The 19554-nt window shown below is 56.8% G+C and overlaps 1 protein-coding gene across 1 annotated transcript in view; it reads right to left on the bottom strand.

The window, feature by feature from the left end:
- VASP (vasodilator stimulated phosphoprotein) overlaps positions 1 to 19554 on the bottom strand; it is a 33068-nt gene that overhangs the window by 1796 nt on the left and 11718 nt on the right. The window contains exons 2-12 of the mRNA XM_063140676.1: positions 12497 to 12668; positions 10857 to 11025; positions 10103 to 10175; positions 8992 to 9053; positions 8207 to 8511; positions 7054 to 7151; positions 5957 to 6017; positions 5187 to 5220; positions 3724 to 3769; positions 1673 to 1757; positions 595 to 652 (exon numbers count right to left, since the gene is read on the bottom strand). Of these exons, the coding sequence (XP_062996746.1) occupies positions 595 to 652; positions 1673 to 1757; positions 3724 to 3769; positions 5187 to 5220; positions 5957 to 6017; positions 7054 to 7151; positions 8207 to 8511; positions 8992 to 9053; positions 10103 to 10175; positions 10857 to 11025; positions 12497 to 12668 (1163 nt within the window). The remainder of the gene's footprint in view (positions 1 to 594; positions 653 to 1672; positions 1758 to 3723; positions 3770 to 5186; positions 5221 to 5956; positions 6018 to 7053; positions 7152 to 8206; positions 8512 to 8991; positions 9054 to 10102; positions 10176 to 10856; positions 11026 to 12496; positions 12669 to 19554) is intronic.

Here is a 19554-nt window from a genome sequence, read left to right on the forward strand (position 1 = left end):
ACCCAGCCTTTAGACCAGATGTGCTCGACTACAACCCCCATAATCCCCAGCCAGCTATGGAGGGTCGCAGGGTGGGAAAGGCTGCTTTAGGCCATGTCAAGGGGGGCCAAGTCAGGGATGGGGAACTTCCAGCTCACAGAGGCTGCTTTGGCAAGCCATCCCCCCCCGCCCCCCCCAAGTATTAGGTCCAGCCTGAGAACAGCCAGGATTCCCTTGTGCGCCCACCCCCACCCCCACCCCCCACCAGTGAGCCAGAGGGACAGCAGGACCTCCATTGGTTAGGAAGAGCCCATTTTAGATCTAAATCAGGCTGTCAGAATCCAGACAGTTTAAACAACAACGAAGCCCCAAGTCTGCTCTCCTCTGGTGTGAAGTGAGTTAAATGACCATTTGGACAGGACGCAAGAGCCCTGCTGGATCAGGCCATCTGGCAGGTTCCCAGAAGGCCACAAGGCCAGGAGCCAATGGGCCGCTCCTGCTGGTAGACTGTCTCTGGATGTGGAGGCTCCACGGAGCCCCTGACAAAGCCTCTCCTCTCCCATGAGTGGGGCTCATTCCTCGGTTTCTCGTGGCCCAGACCCGGCTCCAACTCACCTTGTATGATCTCCTCTTTCACCTTCTGTAGCTCCCGCCGGACCTCCTGCAGAAGTTCCTAGGGTGGCAGTGATGGAGCGAAAAACATGCTTTTAGGACAAGGTGCGGAACCAGAATTGGGCACGGATGCCCCCCACCCCACCACCAGACATTCCGTGAGCCGGACAACACGTGGCCGTGGCCACACCCACCAACACAGCCCCGCCCATGTTGACTTTCTCTGCTCTTCCTCTGCCCATACAGCAGCCTTCCCCAGCCAGGCGTGATGGATTCCGGCTACCTTCATCCCTCCTGGGGATGCTAGGAGTTGGAGTCCAACACACCTGAAGGGCACGCAGCTGGGGACAGCGAAGCTGGAGAGTCCCACGCCAGCCACCACTTTCATGGACAATCGCACGAGGAGCGAGGTGAATGTGTGCACCTGGTTTCCACCCTCCAAAACTCCCCCCAGAACAGGGGGTGCTACGAAAGGTGGGCAAAGCCTGGGCCAGCATTTGCCCATCCCCCAGACACCCATCCATGGGGAGGGGGAAGGTTAGCCTCCCACCCACTTCCACACACAGCGTCCCACCCCAAACAGCTGCTTGGCAGGCTTTGGGGAACCAGGGGTGAGCCGCCCCATCAGCCTGGCACTAGGGAAGTGGAACTGACACAGGGAGGAGGGGGCCATTCCTGCACACCTCCTCCTGCTTCTCATTCCCCCCCACCCTCCCTCAGGCCACCAAGCGGTTGAGCTGCAGGCTCACCGATTTGGCCAGGATGCAGACACCCACCTCAGGCCACGCTGATGGCCTTTCAAGGGCAGCCTGCCCCCAAAAGTGTGTGTGTGTGTGGGGGGGGAGTCTGTAAAGTCTGTTGAGGCGACGGCCTGAACACCCCTGAGAGCCTACGTGCCCGGGCACCATTTCACATAAGCAGCAGGGAAGGTGGAGCAGCGGCTGCACCGCCTGGGGAGCCTGGGAACCGTCCCTTCTTTGGGCCCAGCAGTGGTTAGACGCAGGCCAGGCCAGGGGCCGAAATCGAAAGCACGCTGCCAGGGTAGCGTGGGGCTGTTTCGAGAGGCCCGGGGCCCAATTACCTGCTTCACCCGTTCCAGCTCCGATTCATCCCCTCCTCCAGCTCCCGTGGGCTCCGGGCCAGTAATCGCCCCGGCAGATTTCATCCTGGGTTGGGGAAAAGCGAAGAATAAAGCCACAGAAGGGGGCTCGGTTTGTGCCCCACGTCCCTTGATCAGAGACGTCCTGGGAACGGTCGTCACCGAGGGCCAAACAGACGATGCGCATTGGGTGGGCGCCGTGGGAGTTCGCCATAAAGCTGCTGTTTACGGGGCAAAAGCAGGCGTGGGAACTGCAGCTGTCCGCGCCACGCCCAGTCTGGCCCTGACCAGCACCTGTGCCCACGGCGCTCCCGGAGTGCTGCCACTTAAACCCAACTCAAGTGGGCAGGAGTGGGCTGGGGGTGGGGAGCTAGTATGGGACCTCTCGCAGGACGGTGTCCATTCAGAACGCCCTTGTGGGGGGGGGGGAGCTTGCCTGTCCCCACCCCACCCCGCAAGCATTTCTTCTGAAGAAAAGGATTTTGCTGGGGGGGGGGGCGGGCTTTGCAACAGAGACATCCTCCTCCATCAGCCTGGTCCCCTCTTAGATGTTTTGGACTTCAACCCCCATCAGCCCCAGCCAGCCTGGCCAATGGTCCTGACAGCTGGGAGTTGTAGTCCAAAACATCTGGAGGGCACCAGGTCAGGGAAGGTTGCCCTATGTGCATTCTGAGGCACCACTAAGGAGAAATGGGCAGGAGCCCTTCCCTCTGCCATAACTCTGTGGGGATGGGGGGGGCAGATTCAGATCAGCTGACACAAACACACTTCCACGTTCAAGGGCGATGCCGGTTGCTTCTCTGAGAAGCTGGCCAGCAGTGAAATGGTTATGGCCAGAATTTCAAATGGCCATAAGGTTCCAGGGTTAACAGCCCCCTGACCTGGGGGGACGAGGAAGACCACCGCTCTCGGAGGGGAGTGAGGGGGGAGCAGGCCTTCTTTCCTCCACGTGCCACATGAAATGTCCGCCGTGGGATAGTGAGCCATAGGGCTGGGCCTTGTGGTTCATTCCCCCTTTGAAGAGAACTACGGGGGGCCAGGAAGAAGGGCTGCAAACCAGGGCTCTGGACTCCACCCAGCTGAGAGGGAGGGCAAAGAGCACCCCTAAACTCCACCTGTGCTTCCATTTCCTCTCTACAGCAAACAAGGCTCCAGGGGGGTGAAGGGACAGTCTGATAAGCAACTTGAGGGGACTGGGGGGCGAGTAGAAGAATAGAAGCCGCCCCCCCTCCCTTCCAGCAGCCCAGAGAGCATCGCCAAGGGTGCTCCAGGTTCTGGGAACGGCCGGCGGCTGCTTTGAAGAGCCAGAAGAGCCCAAACCGGCCGGGGTCCCTGCCACGGCTGCCTCCTGTCTCTGGCCAATTCCCACCCTGGGTCCCTTTGGGGCGGTTGAAAGGAGGACCCCCGGCCCCTTCGGGTCAGCGGCCACTTCTCCACCGGCAGGGCTGCTCCACCTCCTGCCTTGCTTTCTTGCTGCCCCCCCCCGGTGGCGAGAGGCCGTTCCGCCCTCGGCCGAGCCGCTGCCGCTCAGCACCGAGCCAGGAAGGAAGCCAGTGGGCTTCTGCTCACATGGCCCGTTCCAGAACCGCCGGGAATTCTCAGGGAAACCCGGCACAGGGAGGGAAGCCTCAGTTCCCGTCACGGAGGAAAACCCCGGTCATCAAGCTACGCTCTATCAAGTACTTAGCATCATAGATTCTCCTGCCTGATACCTAACGTGGCCGGCCGGCGGCCGGGCTGTGGCTGGGGGCGTGGCGCTCCTCTGGGTCACTGTTTTCCTGATGGGGGGAAGAGAGAGACTGAGAGACGGTTTGGGGGCGGAGGAGAGGAGAGGAAGAGAAGCAGGGTGGTCCCAAGCCTCCACTGTCTGTCCCTGCAGTAGATCTCGTGGCCCCTTGTGGGGTCTGCCGCCTTTCCTGGCCAGGAAAGGAGGAAGAAACGTGGGGGCTGATTGCAGAACCGGGGCGGGGAGGGACGCAGAGTCCCTTCCCTCCCCTCCCCCCCCCCAAGGCTGGTGGACAGACAGCACTCACCTGGGTAGCGTCGTGCTGGTCTTCTCCCAAGGCCTCCGGAAGGAGTCTATGGAAAGCGAGAGAGAGGAGGGTGGGACCGTGCCGTGGAGGCCAAATCCAAGATCTACGACAAATAGCCCAAGCCTCTGGACATCCTCAAAGAGAAATCTCTTTTTCTGCCAGCCACAGACAGGTCAGAAGACAATGGGGAGGCTCAATGCCCCTGGCCACTACAGTCCCATCAGCCCTGCCCTGCATATGCAGCCCATGTGGCTTGGCTCACTTGCATGAGTCGCCAGGAGCCATTTCCTCAGCAAGCATAGGAACACCAGAAGAGCCCTGATGCTGGATCAGACCGAGGGTCCGTCTAGTCTACCGCTCCGTTCACACAGGGCCCAGTCAGCTGTCAACCAGGGACCCACAAAGCAGGACATGGTGCAACGGCATCCTCCCACCCATGTTCCCCAGCAACTGGTGCACACAGGCTTGCTGCCTCGGATACCAGAGGCAGCACCTACACCACAGCACACTCGCTCTCTTTTCCTCACACAGCACGCAGGTCGACCGGTGCTGGGGTTTCGGCTTAGAATTCTCTCTAAATCATAGGGACTAGAAATTCGTAGGACCTCTTTATAATTTGAAAGCAAGAGATTCTCAGTAAGGTAAATCATAGAATCATAGAACAGCAAAGTTGGAAGGGGCCTCCAAGGCCATCGAGTCCAACCCCCTGCTCAATGCAGGAATCCACCCTAAAGCATCCCTGACAGACGGCTGTCCAGCTGCCTCTTGAAGGCCTCTAGTGTGGGAGAGCCCACCACCTCCTTTGTCGTACTGCTCTAACAGGAAGTTTTTCCTGATGTCCAGCTGGAATCTGGCTTCCTGTAACTTGAGCCCGTTATTCCGTGTCCTGCACTCTGGGAGGATCGAGAAGAGATCCTGGCCCTCCTGTGTGTGTCAACCTTTCAAGTATTTGAAGAGTGCTCTCATGTCTCCCCTCAATCTTCTCTTCTCCAGGCTAAACATGCCCAGTTCTTTCAGTCTCTCTTCATAGGGCTTTGTTTCCAGACGCCTGATCATCCTGGTCATCTCTCACAATTCTGTGAGAGATGCCACGTGCCTCCACTGAGGGAGGCGGGGTGTCGAAAAACTCACCTCTGCTTCCGAGAGGAGTGCCCAAATCTTTCAGTGCGAGCAGAGGAGGGTCTGTGGGGGGTTGTAGTCTATACAAGTGGCCTCATTGATAGCCAATCTCAAAGTGGCAGCTCTGTCCTGCCTCCTAGCCGTTTGCCGTCTAGCCAGGGGCAATGTGTTCCGCTGCCCAGCGGCAAACACCCAACCTTGGACCTCTCCTGCTTGCGCCATTCCTGGCCCAAGACTGGCAGCTGTGCCCCCCACCCGCCCCCAAGCACATCATGCATTCACGAGACTGGCTTCCGTCCAGGAGCCTTGCGCCCGGGCCCAGCCTCACTGCCCCTTTGGCCCACCTGTGGTCTTGGCCCCAGCGGCTTCCGCGTCGTCCTGTTGGGGGCGGGAAACAGAAGGGGGGAGGGGGTCAGTGAGCTGAGAGGAGCTACAAGGTCCAGCCACCCTACCCCTGTTCCCCTCTGAAAAAATCCCCCAGTTTTTAGGAGCCGCAAAGCACGAGACGGCGGCTCTGCCTTGATCAGCCTTGTCCCTGATCTGACTTTGCGGGGGGGAGGGGTGCTGCCACGGAGCCACTTCGGAACAGACTCTGCGCAGCACCGAGCGCCTTGTGGACGTGGAAGAGGCCACGGTTGTGTTCTTTCAAAGGAAGGCGAGCTGCCAAGCCAGCCCGGCCACAAGTCGAAGGGGAGGCAGGCCCTGGGCAGCAAAGTTTGGGCACCCCAGAGCTGACCCACCAAAGGGCACAACCCAATGCTGGGAAGGCCTCCTGCACAAGCCCTGTCATAATGAGAAGCAGCCCAAAAGCAGATCTGAAGGAATTCATTTTGCAGCGGAAAATATGACCCATAGCCAAGATTGGTGGGGTGTGGGTGTAGGGGGGGAATGGGGGCATTGGCTATGGGGCGGTATATAAATGAAATAAATAAATAATCAACAGAATCCTTCGGACAGGCTACGCTTTGCCCATCTCACTTGCCACTAGTGCTCAGGGCACAGACGGCTGACATTCCCAGCCCGTTGCGTGGACATCCTCCCCCTGGGGCTATTTGGATCTAGGGTTCAAAACACAGGGGCCCCCGCCCACTGCACCCCAGGGAGGGGCTCTTACGTGCGCTGGGCCTTCCTCTTTCTTTGGAATGGGCTTCTCGCCTTTCTCCGTAACTTTCCTCCTGTGGGGCGGGGGAGAGACAGAAAGGGGTCACACGCTCCCGCCATCACACTCCCAGCACCCCGAGGGGGAAGTGAGACCTTCGGCCTGCTTCTCACATTTCCTTGAACTACCTTGAACTCGTTTTAGGAAGCAGTGGGGAGAAAGCACGCGATGTCCCCCAAAGGGAAGCCAGTGCCAGGGCAGAGCAGGCAATGCCAGGGGGTGCCCAACGTATGTTCCGGAGGAAAAAGCCGCCAGTGGTGCAGCCCCGGTCATTTCAGCAGCGGAGGGGAGTGGCTGTGATGCCAGTGGGGTGGTGAACGGCACAGGACCTCTCCCAGGTGCGAAGCCAAAGTCCCAAAGGGCCCCCGTGCACCTGCCAGCTGGCCGTTCCCTCACTATAAGAGGGGTTGGGGTGGATGAAGGCGGCAGGCAGGATGGTGCACCTGTGCCAACCCAGGTGGGGCCGCCCGCCTCGTGGGCTGCTCCCCACCGCCTGCTGCTCTCTGGGGAGTCATTTGGGGGGAAGGCTGGGGTGCAGGGCTCTGGACTTCAGCCCAGGACCCAGCCCTCGCAGCCCCACTGAACACTGGCGGTCCAGGGAGAGACGCCACAAGCCAGCTGGAACACGGGATGCGGCCTTCTTCCGGGGGGGGGGGGGTGGCTGCCTGAGCCAGCATTGCCTCCTTGCCCTGGCCGTGGCTCTTCGTCTCTCTTGGCCAGGCGCCATCTTCCCTATCCCCGGACACCTGATCCGGTATCTGGAGGTGCCGGCAATAGAGCCTGGGACGTGCCGGACACTCAGCAGGGGCTGTACCACTGTGCTACAGACTTCTCCGCTGGACTCTTGTCTCGGGCTGATCCAGGGGGCAAAGAAACCCCCCCCACGGGCTTCAGCGGGGGGAGCCCTCCCTGCCCTGCCCTGCCCGCCCTGCCCTGCCCTCCCTGCCCTGCCCTCCCTGCCCCGCCCTGCCCGCCCTGCCCCGCCCTGCCCTGCCCGCCCTGCCCTGCCCTGCCCTGCCCTCCCGCTGGCCGCAACGCCCCGCCCCACTCACCGCCGGGCCAACATGGCGCTCATTTCCTCCATGAGGCCTCCCCCACCTGGTCCGCTGGAGGCGGCTGCAGCTCCGGGTGCAGCCTTTGGTCCCTCATCCTGTGCAGCGGGGAAGAACAATTCGGGGCGGGGGTGTGAAGGTCCAGGCAGCGACGCCTAACCTCGAGGAGGGAGCGCTCAGGAGTCCACCATCCACGTCCCCTGCCCCCCCCGCCCCCTGCGCTGACCACCCTGACCCCGGTGGACGAGGGCTTGCAGGAACCCCACGTCCTCGCCTTCACTCCGGCTGACGAAACCGGAACAGGAACAAGGGGCGGGGATGCAGGTGGCGCCAGGCCCATCCGTGGGTCCCAGCGGTTGTTCCTGCCCTCCCTCGAGTCCTGCCCAGGTCTGGGGCGAGGGAGAGAACGGACCCCGTCCCCATTCCTTTCCCCCTTGGGGAAACAGAGCTGGGGTGGGGTGGGGACGTGTGGCTGAGCCCCATGCCGGCTGCCAGACATGCAACTGCTGGGAAACTCTTTCCTCCCCAGCACCCGTCCTCTGCTGAGCGGGACGGTTCAGGACCCAAGGGAAGGACACCCTTATCCCCCCTCCCCTAAACTTGGGTCGATGCTACACTGATGATGAAAAATGGGGAAGAACCCCTTTCATCCCGAGGGCTGAAATTCGTTTCCGAGATCTTCTTGGGGTGTGTGTGCGTGTGTGTGTGTGTGTGTGTGTGTGTGTGTGTGTGTGCGCGTGTGTCTGCCTGCATTCTATTATTACATTGATCGAGTGGTGGGCGTGGCCAATGGCACAGAGGGCGGGGCCAAAATACAAAAAACAAGCCTCTTATAGTTCAAAGCTCTTTACTGCCAATACCTCAGCCGAACACGGCCCCAAAGTGTTTTTATTTCATTTTATCTTGTACACTGCTCTGAAATCTTGAATGGAAAGCGGTATATAAATATTGTAAATAAATAAAACGCCAAACTCTCAGTGGTTGGGGAAAGGGCCGTGGGTCTTCGTGGGCCGCTGGAGGGCCACCGATGCGGCCCTTGGGCCGGAAGTTCTGCACCCCCACTGCAGAAGACTTTGTTCCCCTGTTGGCTGGCGCCTGCACCTCCCTCCTCCTCCTCCTCCTCCCCCCCAGCCCCGGTCTCCCCCCAACTCACCTTGCCAACTTTCTTGAGCTTCGCGCCCGCGATCGCAGCAGCCAAGCCGGTGGGTGCCCCGGCACCTGCAGCTGGGCCCTGGGCAGCTGGAAGGGGTGGCGCTGGGGGAGGGCCCCCTCCGGAGGGCGGAGGGCCTGGGGGCGGCCCGGGGGGTGGTGGAGGCCCCGGCGGAGGGGGCGGCCCTGGCGGTGCTCCTGGGGGCAGCCCTGGCGGTCCTGGCGGGGGGCCCGGGGGCGGGCATTGTGGCGCTGGTGGTGGCCCGGGCGGTGGCGGAGGGCCTCCCCCTGAAGGGGTGACAGGAGGTGCTGTGACAGGAGAGGAAAGAATGGTGTTTAATCTGCCCACGCACACGCACACACACACACACACACACACACGGAAGTGGGCAGAGAGGCTCTGGGCCTGCCCCCCCCCAAACACTACTTAAGTGTGGCGCAGAATAAATGCACCCCCCTCGCCCCGTTCCCCACCCCCACCCCGGCAGCACTAATCCCCATTAAACCAATTGTTTATTCTCCAGGTGCTCCCAGGTAGGCCGGCCTCATCCTGCCCACCGCGTTCATTTCTGGGCGCAGCGTGACCCAGCAAACCAGCACCCGGGAGCCCCTTGTCAAGGTGGGATCCCAGATCCTTTCAGTGAGAGGGCAAGGCTCCCCCAAACTCCCAGCTGGGAGCTGAGGAAGGGCGGCGGCGGGGGGGGGGGGAGGATGGCACCTGGGAGGCCGGAGAGAACCGGTGGCGCTGGGTGGGTGCTGCGTCCCGTCCCGTCCCACCTCGGCACTCACCTGAGACGGCCACCCGCCGCTCTCGCTCTGCCTGCTCTTGCTGCTCCCTCTCCAGCTGCTGCCTAGATTTTTTTAGGGGGGGGGGCCAGGAGGGAGGAGACAGAGAAAGGAAAAAGGCATCAGTTCTGCGCCAGGGGGAATGGGGGGGTGCAAAAGAGGACACCCCCCCAGCCCACTCCACCCTCACCACCGGCACACCGCCCTACCGTGCCACTCACTTGTGTGGAGGCTCCGGCAAAATGGGCCCCAGGATCCCAGAAACCGCGAAGCCACACATGGTACCAGAGGTGAAGCTGAGCTCAGCAGCCCCCCCCCCAAAGCAAGCAGAGCAACGCAGATGCGGAGAACAGCAGAAGCCCCGGAGCCCGGAATGGAGGCGGCTGGGAGGGGCGGAGGGCTGCAGCTGGCCCCATCGCCTCCCAAGCCGATTAGCTGCTAAGCCGACAGGGCCCGCCCTCCGCTGCTCAAGGTGGCCGTGGGGGGAGGGCGCTCAAACCGCCCTCCCCCGGCTTCCACTCTGCTCAAGCGAGCGAGGCGTAATTCGCACTGGGGCCTGAGCGGCGTGACCCAGTGGGGAAGCCACGGCAGGAAGTGGGGTAGCCACGGACGGACGGAAACACTCGGTTCAAAACCTGCCTCGGCCGTGCTGGACCAGGTGTCCCTCCTTCGACAGCCCCCGGCGGCAAAATGGGAACAGCGGCAGCCTACCTCACGGCCGTTTGTCAGAAGGTAAAGTCTCCTAAGTCTGCGGAGTGTTTTTAAGGAAGTGCCAAATTGGATGGGAATCAAGTTCCTTCCTCCCCCTCACTGTCTCTCATCTCAAAAGTCTCTGATGCTGGCAGCAGGAGGTGAAAAATGAAGCCCCAGCACCACACCACAGCCCACTCCTGCAAGCAGCACCCTGGGAGAGATGGGCCGGGCTCCTCTCCCTTCTTACAGGGTCATTCCCGAGCGTGCAGCGCCTCACACGCCTGGGCACTGAAGCAGGCGCAGCTGAAGCCCCCGGAAACACTACTGAAAGGCAGCAAACCCCGCAGAAGCCGGGTCGGAGCCCACGGGGCACGTGCCACAGGCACACCCCTGCTGGGGAGGCCCACGGAGCGTCCGGTACCTTTTCTGTTGCTCCGCCATCTCGTCTGCAGAGGGCCCATTCTGCATCGGCCGCGGTGGTGGTGCAGAGTTCCCTTGGGGACAAAACAGACAGAGCCAGGATTGCTGCGTAGGTTCAAGTCCGGTCGAAGCACCGGACCAGAGGTCCTGCCCTTCTCTCGCTTCAGCGAAAAGCAGCCGAAGCCGCCTCATCTGGGGCAGGGCGGCCGCTTCCTGGGTCTGGGATCCACCCAGCTGGCCTCACCAGAAGCCCCCTCCCCCCCCGCCGCCCCCACAAAGGAATTTCTATGCCTTTTCGCTTTAACTCCAAAGACATGAAACCTAGGCGAGGATTTTCAAAGGAGGCTACGACTCTTTCAAGAGGCAAAAGTACTGGCGCCCAGATGAGGATGCCCGCTGCATCTCTGCATGACCCAGAACAGCAACTCATGCAGAGATGCATGGGGTTGGTTCTACCTAGGGTGGTAATTCTAACAACACAGAGAGAACAATTCTGCTCCACTTCAACTCCCATCCCCCACCCAACCCCTATTTCTAGTCTCACCAACGACATCAGCTTTCTGAACCTGGTGCCAAACAAACTCAACCCATCCGGAGGGCACCAGGTTGGGGAAGGCTGAGTAACAGGGCTGCCCCTTCCACCCATCTGGGTCTCCCTCAACCGCAGGATCCATCCGGTGCTCCAGCGCAAGACAGGAGCCACGCAGGCCGCTGCTCTCCCCCCCCCCCCCCCCGTAACGCGGGGTCGTCCTCACCGGAATCCAGCACCTCCAGGGCGTGCATCATCCCACTGGCGAACTGGCTGGCGTCCTCTTTGGTGCCAAAGTTGAGCCCCCAGACCTGGCGGGCATCACGCCACTGGTGGAAGTTGGGCGTGGCCTGGTTGTACTTCAGCCCTTTCACTATCGGACTGTTGATCACCACCTTTGGCGGGGGGTGCGGGGAGAAGAGAAGCAGAAGTAAAGGCTCCACAGGTGAGACCCAAAGGGTGCAAAGAGGCCACTTGGGGGGGAAACGGAGGTGCTTTTTCTACTCCCCCCCCCCGCCCAGAAAGTTTCACCTGCCACCAAATCCAATCCCTTTCCCATGTCTTTGGTTGGGCCTTTTAATGAAATTTTAAATCTGGGTGACACTGCTGTGGTTTCCAGGCTATTTTGCCATTGCAGCCTTTCTTATTTCGTTAATTTGGGGGTCTTTTCATTCTCAGGTGTAATAATGTTCAGAGGAGGGCAACCCGGATGATCAGGGGTCTGGAAACAAAGCCCTATGAAGAGAGACTGAAAGAACTGGGCATGTTTAGCCTGGAGAAGAGAAGATGGAGGGGAGACATGATAGCACTCTTCAAACACTTAAGGGGTTGTCACACAGAGGAGGGCCAGGATCTCTTCTCGATCCTCCCAGAGTGCAGGACACGGAATAACGGGCTCAAGTTAAAGGAAGCCAGATTCCAGCTGGACATCAGGAAAAACTTCCTGACTGTTAGAGCAGTATGACAATGGAATCAGTTACCTAGGGAGGTTGTGTGCTCTCCCACACTAGAGGCCTTCAAGAGGCAGCTGGACAAGCATCTGTCAGGGATGCTTTAGGGTGGATTCCTGCACTGAGCAGGGGGTTGGACTCGATGGCCTTGTAGGCCCCTTCCAACTCAGCTATTCTATGATTCTATGATAATAATCAGAAGTACGTGGATTTTTAAAAAACTGAAGGGAGGGAGATTAAATAAGTTTGAGTAAGAGAGGCAGCGTGGTGTAGTGGTTACAGTGATGGGTTAGGATTGAGGAGACCCAAGTCCTAATTCCCATGAAGCTCACAGAGCAACTTTGGGGCCAGTCACTGACTCGCACGCTAAACTACCTTGCAGGGTTGTCGTGAGGATAAAATGGAGAGGAGGGGGATTAGGCAAGCCACCTTGGGCTCCTTGTATAAAAGGTGGAATAAAAGTGGAGCAAGTGAGTAAACAAATAAATAAGACAGGAAAGTGAGTCAGACGAACGCAAACAGGATGTAGGTCTCCATATGGGATTCTTCCCATTCTCTCCAACACATAGTAATCTTGCATCAGCCTTCCCCAAGCCGGGGCCCTCTGGATGTGTTGGACTACAAGCCCCAGCATCCCTCAGCTGGCTGGGGGATGCTGGGGGCTGTAGTCCAACACATCCACAGGGCCCCAGCTTGAGGAAAGCTGCTCTATATGAAGAATCCCAAGCCATAGGGGAGGGCCACAGAGACAGAACTGTGCACCCCCAGGTTGCCGGAAAATGGGCACACTTTTGGCTACCCAGCCTCAGGGGGGTTGCTATGGCAACAGTGGCGATGCTGCTGCCTCCTCCTCCTCCAGCCCCTTCCTTCCTTTGCTCCTCCTTGGCGTGTGCCTGGTCTCGGGACGGGGCATTACCTGCTGGTCCGGCAGCATCTTACGTCCCACCACCCGGAAGGCGTTGTTGGCGGGGCTGTGGTAGATCTGGATACGGCTGAAGGCCTGGGGGCCAACCCCAGCCGGCACCCATTTCTTATTGGCATCGTCATAGAGCATCACAGTCGCTCGAGTGGTGCAGACCACGGACTCGCTGGGGTTTGGGAGGGGAAAGAAGCGGAGAGGAGACACCGAAGGGAAAGAGTGAGGCGAAGCGTGAACAATGGCAGAGAGCGGCACCCCAAACAGAAAGAGGTGACATGCCAGGACACCCACCCACCCCAAAAAGACATACCCACCCACCACAACTGCCTTTCAGTACCGACAAATTAAGCAGCGTTTATTTTTTTATTTATTTGTTACATTTTTATACCGCCCAATAGCCGAAGCTCTCTGGGCGGTTCACAAAAATAGCTGCTCCAAGGTAGCTTTGCCATGTAGGAAGAGGAAGTCAGTAGACCGAATGTTCCATGGGCATCATGCACATTTGCATAAAACCCAATAGCTGTAGCTCATATTCTGCCATGAAATTTGCAGGGGTGGTGGTTTCTTTTTAAACAAGGGAAGTTAGAACTCTTAAAACCGGGGCAGAAGTGGAGGGGAAGAGAACGGGGTCACTGCAATAGAACCGGCTCCTGACCTCTAAACGTCTCACCCCCTACAATTAGGTTGCCATCTTTTTTCTGGCTCCGCTCCTCTGCAGCTGGACATGCAGAAATGTCCTAGGCAAAGCTTCTCCCGTCTCCCTGCCAGGGCCGGGCGGGGGGGGGGGGGGAGAGAGAGAGACAGGACGCTCAATGACCATGTGTCAATCTGCTCTTAAAGGCAGAGGAGCAGGGCCAGAAAAGAAGACGGCTTCCCCGATGGACTTCAGACCAAAACCACGCGGGTCCTGTCGCACACGGCGCATGACCGCCAATCCCCCTGCAACATCGGCTACATCTGGATGGAATGTTCTGCAAAGCATCAAGTCACAGAAGCCCCAAACAACACGCAAGAGAAATGTGCTTTGGCAGAGGGGAGCCATTTTCCAGCCCCTCAGCTTGGATTCCCCAGAGGCCAAGCCTTATATGGGTCCCCAGGGGCCAGGTAGGGTGCGTGTCGGCAGTGTGCCTGCCTCTAGGGAACTTGGGGACATCAGAAGAGCCCTGAGACTGGATGAGACCCAGGGTCCATCTAGCCCAGCACTCTGTTCCCACAGGGGCCAACCAGCCATCAGCCAGGGATGAACAAGCAGGACATGGTGCAACAGCACCCTCCCACCCATGTTCCCCAGCAACTGCTGCACACAGGCTTACGGCCTCAAATACTGGAGATAGCACACAACCCTCAGGGCTAGTAGCCATGGATAGCCTTTGCCTCCAGGAATTCATCCAACCCCCTTTTAAAGCCATCCAAATTAGTGGCCATCACTATTATTATTATTATTATTATTATTTATTTATTTATTTATTTATATAGCACCATCAATGTACATGGTACTGTACAGAGTAAAACAGTAAATAGCAAGGCCCTGCCGCATAGGCTTACAATCTAATAAAATCATAGTAAAACAATAAGGAGGGGAAGAGAATGCCAACAGGTACAGGGTAGGGTAAAACTAACAGTATAAAGTCCGCACAACATCAAGTTTTGAAAGCTTTAGGAAAAAGAAAAGTTTTTAGTTGAGCTTTAAAAGCTGCGATTGAACTTGTAGTTCTCAAATGTTCTGGAAGAGCGTTCCAGGCATAAGGGGCAGCGGAAGAAAATGGACGGAGCCGAGCAAGGGAAGTAGAGGCCCTTGGGCAGGCGAGAAACATGGCATCAGAGGAGCGAAGAGCACGAGTGGGGCAATAGTGTGAGATGAGAGAGGAGATCTTGTGGTAGTGAGTTTCATAATTTAACTATGCGCAGTGTGAAGAAGTCCTTCATTTTATTTGTCCTGGATCTCCCACCAATCAGTTTCATGCTCTGTGTCTTTAATAGCAGCAAGCCACACAGAAATTCAACAGGTGGAACTCACTTTTGCCACCGATATAAAGCGGTTGGAATAGCTGCCCCAATTGAATGTCTGCCTGTTCAAGACATAGCGGCACAACCCACCCACCCCAAAATACCCAGCCCCTTCAAACTTCCCCAAGGTAGGCACAAGACTGCACAGAGCAAACTAAAGCTAGGAATTTGTGCACAAAACCATCATAGCCATTGGAGTCGCTGAACTTCTGAACATCTTAAGATTTGGGGAACGAGGGCTTAATTCAGATCCAGATTCATGGCGTCATCCCTTCCACCGCTAAAATCTTGTTGCACTCCAGCCTTCCTCAACCTGGGGCGCTCCAGATGTGTTGGACTACAACTCCCAGAATGCTGGGAGTTGTAGTCCAACACATCTGGAGCGCCCCAGGTTGAGGAAGGCTGCACTAGACAGAGCTTGAATCTGTCGGTGCCCACGAAGGCTACGTCTACGCTAGATTTTAGCCAGTTCAATCACCGTTTCTTCCTCTCCATATGGAACTGTAGCTTTGGGGGCAGCGGGAGGAGGTCCTCAGGGTCTCTCTCTGAACTTTCTTACCACCTTTGCCAAACTACAACTCCCAGGATTCTTTTGGAGGAAACACGAGAGTTAAACTTGTGTTAAAAACCAGAGTGTGAGTGTGGTGTAGTGGTTAGAGTCCTGGACTTTGACCAAGGAGATCTAAGGTTTAAACCCCCACTTGACAGGAAGCTCACTGGCCAGCCTTGACCAAGTCTCCATCAATCAGTCAATCAATCTCTCTCTGCTACTTGTGTGCATGCGCACATGCACATATTTGCACTGCAGATCGGCACCACTCAGGCCCCACCCTAAACACTGGAACAGGCCTGGGGTTTGCTCACTGGGCTTGGGCTGTGCCTGAGGGCACATTCACAGGAACCAAGACAAAAGGGCTTTACGTAGCTGGAGGAGGTACTCCGAAGCCCAGCCGCTTCCTCGCCTACTGTCCTTTTATGTCTACGGAGCGCAGGCTGCATTTTTGCCCACCGTGCATGCAGGGTCATGCTCAGCACCAGTCAGAAGAGGATATCCCAGAAGCCTCCTTTTCAGAGCACTGAAGAATCATCATTCTCTCCCCACCCCCACCGCCCTCGTTCTTGGGGCGGGCAGAGGGTACCCTGGGAAGCGCTGCAGAAGGGCTGCTTCTGGGGGAGCACTCCTTCAGGCAGACGTCTCTGGCTCCCCCCTCCTTCGCGAGCGCCAGTCGCAAGCCTCCACAGCAACCACAGGGCTATCGCTCAGGATGGGGGTTTCCGCAAGAGGAAGCTGAACATACATGGAAATTGCTGAAGACAGGAACCCAGCCAAGCCGACGCTCAACACCAGAGGGTCCACCTTGCCTGCACCTCCAGAGCAAGAGTTTGAGAGCGGCACAGACAGTAGACAGAACTGGATCTGAGAGACCCAAAGACCCCCTCCCCTCCCCTCCCCCGCCATGCCCCTCCTCACTGAGTGGCCATCGTCAGCCTCGGTTCCCCCATCTGTAAAATAGCTTAGTGCAACAGGAAAAAGTAGCCACACCTGATAAAACACTTCGCAGATAAAACATGCCACAGAAATAGCTTGTCCTAAGAGACTGCAAAAGCCAAATTAAAACATGGGAGTGGGGGAGGGGAAGAGGCCTGAGAACATTCACACACACACACACACGGCTGCCGGTCCAGGTCCAGGCCGATTCAAAGTGCTGGTATTGACATTCAAAGCCCTAAACGGTTTGGGGCCAGGTTATTTGAAGGAACGCCTCCTCCCATATGTACCTGCCCGGACCTTAAGATCATCTACAGGGGCCCTTCTCCGCAAGCCCCTGCCAAAGGAAGTGAGGCAGGTGGCTACTAGGAGCAGGGCCTTCTCCGCTGTGGCACCCCAGCTGTGGAATGAGCTCCCCAGAGAGGTCCGTCTGGTGCCTACACTGTACTCCTTTCATCGCCAGCTGAAGACCTTTTTATTCTCTCAGTATTTTAACACTTAATTTTAACTTAAATTTAGGGTTATCTTATATCAATTTTGCTGCATGGTTTTATCCTGGTGGTGCTTTTTATACTGTATTTTGTATTTGTGTTTTTAACCTGTTGGTTGTTTTATTATGGTTTTAATTTTTGTGAACTGCCCAGAGAGCTTCAGCTATTGGGCGGTATAGAAATGTAATAAATAAATAAATAAATAAATAAATAAATAAAAATAAAGCCACTGTGTAACCTATGCAAAACGCAAATTTATCTACTGAAGACCTGCAACCAGGAAACACAAATTATACAGGGGCCCCGGCCAAATTATGCAAATTTAAAGAGGTGCTTGCCTACCCTCACACCATTTAATCTCTTCAGGTGGCTCATGGTTGCTAGTCCGTTTGAAATTGGGAAGAAGAAAAAGGTAATTGCTGGGGGACATTTCCCCCAAAACTTTTTCAAAACTGCATTAAGCTTTGTTAAAGACTAACAAATGTATTGTGGGCATAAATAAGCTGCTGTGGACCAGGGTCCGCCACATAAGATGCATGATGTGTTGTCCTAAGCTGTCTGTCTGTCTGTCTGTCTGTCTGTCTCTCTCTCTCTCTCACACACACACACACTGCTGAGGCCTGGAAGCATGTTGGGACAGAGGGGCAGGCTCAGCCGCAGATGTAGCCCCAGTACAGAGGCCACATCACACAGCCCAGCTACTCCCACGTCTGTGCCCCCCCTCCACTGCCCCTGCCAAAAAAGCTGCCTAGCAAGTTCTTGAAAACTCCTCAACTAGTCTCTGCTCAGTACAAGGGTGCTAGAACAATTGCAACACCTGGCAAAACAGGAAAAGTCACAAGGCTGGTGAGGGCAGAGGAGCACTCCCAGGCTGGGGGATAGAGGACTTGCCCACAGAATGGGATTGCGGGGCGGGGGCGGGGTTGCAAAACTATGGAGCACAGCAACACCAGCAGGGGGGGTGTGTGTGCGTGTGCGTGAGAGAGAGAGACTGAGACTGACTATCTCATGGAAGAACCCACCATAGCAACTTCTTAAGGACCCCTAACATAAGAGGGGGACCAAACATTCTCTGCCTTCAGCCATGAATGGTGGAAGGGCTGCACAGGTCCAGGGGGGACAACAAGGCTAGAGCCGCTCAAGAGAGGACCCCCCCATCTGTCCATTCCCAGCTGGCCTTGGCCATCACTAAGCAGCTGGGATGCAGCCCCTCTTCCCAGGGCCTCCCAAACCCCCTCCCCACTCCACGAAGCAGCTGCCCGCCCCCCTTGTGCCACAACAGCTCAGCTGCTCTCCAGGCACCAACGGGTGAAGCGGAAACAGCAGCCGCTCCCTCAATCTAAACAGGGAGCGCCAGGCCAGCAATTCCTGCTTCGGCTGCAGGCAGGTTGGGGCAGAGCCTGGCCCAGCTGCAAACAGCTGTTTCGCAGGAGAGTTGGGGGGGAGGTCAGAGCGCACGCACACTCCGAAGGCAACATCAGGACAAGTTTCCCAACCACATAGGCAAGTCAGCAACAGAAGAAGACAGCCTAAGGCCACTGAGGAAGATCCTTTCATAGAGGTTTGACTCCCAAGAAAACGAAGAAGCAAGCCGGCAAGTCACACAGGGCTGTGCAAGGGTGTCGTTGCAAAGTAAAAGTGCAAATGGCCGCACTGGGTACAAGAAGTCAGATCTCTGGGAATCTAAGCCAGCTGCCCTCCCGCTGTGTTGGGACTCCATCTCCCAGTGTTGGCTGGGGAATCATAGAATAGCAGAGTTGGAAGGGGCCTACAAGGCCATCGAGTCCAACCCCCTGCTCAGTGCAGGAATCCACCCTAAAGCATCCCTGACAGATGATTGTCCAGCTGCCTCTTGAATGCTGGGAGTTGGAGTCCCAATACAGCAGGACAAGACCACAATGGGGGCAACTGAGCTAAGGTTTCATTTAAAGCAGGGGTGAGGGTCCCCAGCCCAGGTTCCCAATCAGGCCGTCTTCCAATGGCCACGCCCCTTTTCTTGTCCCCCCTTCACACACCTTGACCACCAATCACTTGGTGTCTTCTCGCTTTTGTGCAGTTTCCCCCCCCCCCTTTCTTAATGGTTGTAAGGTTGTGACTGGCAGGAAGAACTTTAAGCTACACTGGTAATAATAATAATAATAATAATAATAATAATAATAATAATAATAATAATAATAATTTGTTTCCTACCCGCCTCTCCGATTGGATCGAGGCAGGGAACAACAGCAAACATAAAATACTAATTAAAAACATAGTATACACTGTTAAAAAAAACCCAAGGCCATTAGCCTTGATACCTTGGCCCTGCCTCTTTTGCCACCACTGGAAAGCGCCCCCCCCCCCCAGAACTTTTCCAAGATGAAATCCAGCCCCCAGGCAGACTGAACTTCAACATCTCTGATTTAAAGAATGAGCAAGTTTCTAACCCTCTGTGGGGTAAAAGACAGGCTCAGCCATGTGTGAGCAATGCCGGCTGACGTCTCAGAAGAGAGACAGCGAGGGACGGCTGGGCGCGATTCCCACCGTCCAGGGTGCTCCTTGCGCTTCCCTGCACCTAGCAAAACCAGAATATATTATGCACAGCAACAGTAAGGGAAGTCGTGCACACGTTGCTTGCTCCGCATGCACGAAACAGGCCACAGAATCCACATCGCTGTGGCAGAGAATTCGAATGGGGAAAAGCCGGCACCAGTTACACACCGCTCTAAGTATAATGGATGTGACTCAGGGGGTCAAAGTGGGGCAGGCGAAAGCTCATGGCCCTCCTTTGCCACAGCCTCACTGTCTGGCCAGGGACAAGCGTCCGTTCCTCTCTTCTCCATCCCATCTGTAAAATGGGAGCAACAACCACCTTCTGCACTGAAGTTTTGCAAAAGAGCAGGACGACAGAGAGTGCAAGAGTTTTGCACATTTCAAGCCATTCATTTATCAACTGCAAATATTCCCTTAGCCCAGGCCAGGCCAGGCCCTCCATCCACCAAGTTGCTGTCTCCTCCTTGCTCATTCACTCACTACATTCATCCCTTGGCGAACGCCCCAGCTCTTCCCTTCCTCCCCATTGTAAAACT

Source organism: Elgaria multicarinata, chromosome 13, assembly GCF_023053635.1.
Source record: "Elgaria multicarinata webbii isolate HBS135686 ecotype San Diego chromosome 13, rElgMul1.1.pri, whole genome shotgun sequence".
NCBI lineage: Eukaryota > Metazoa > Chordata > Lepidosauria > Squamata > Anguidae > Elgaria > Elgaria multicarinata.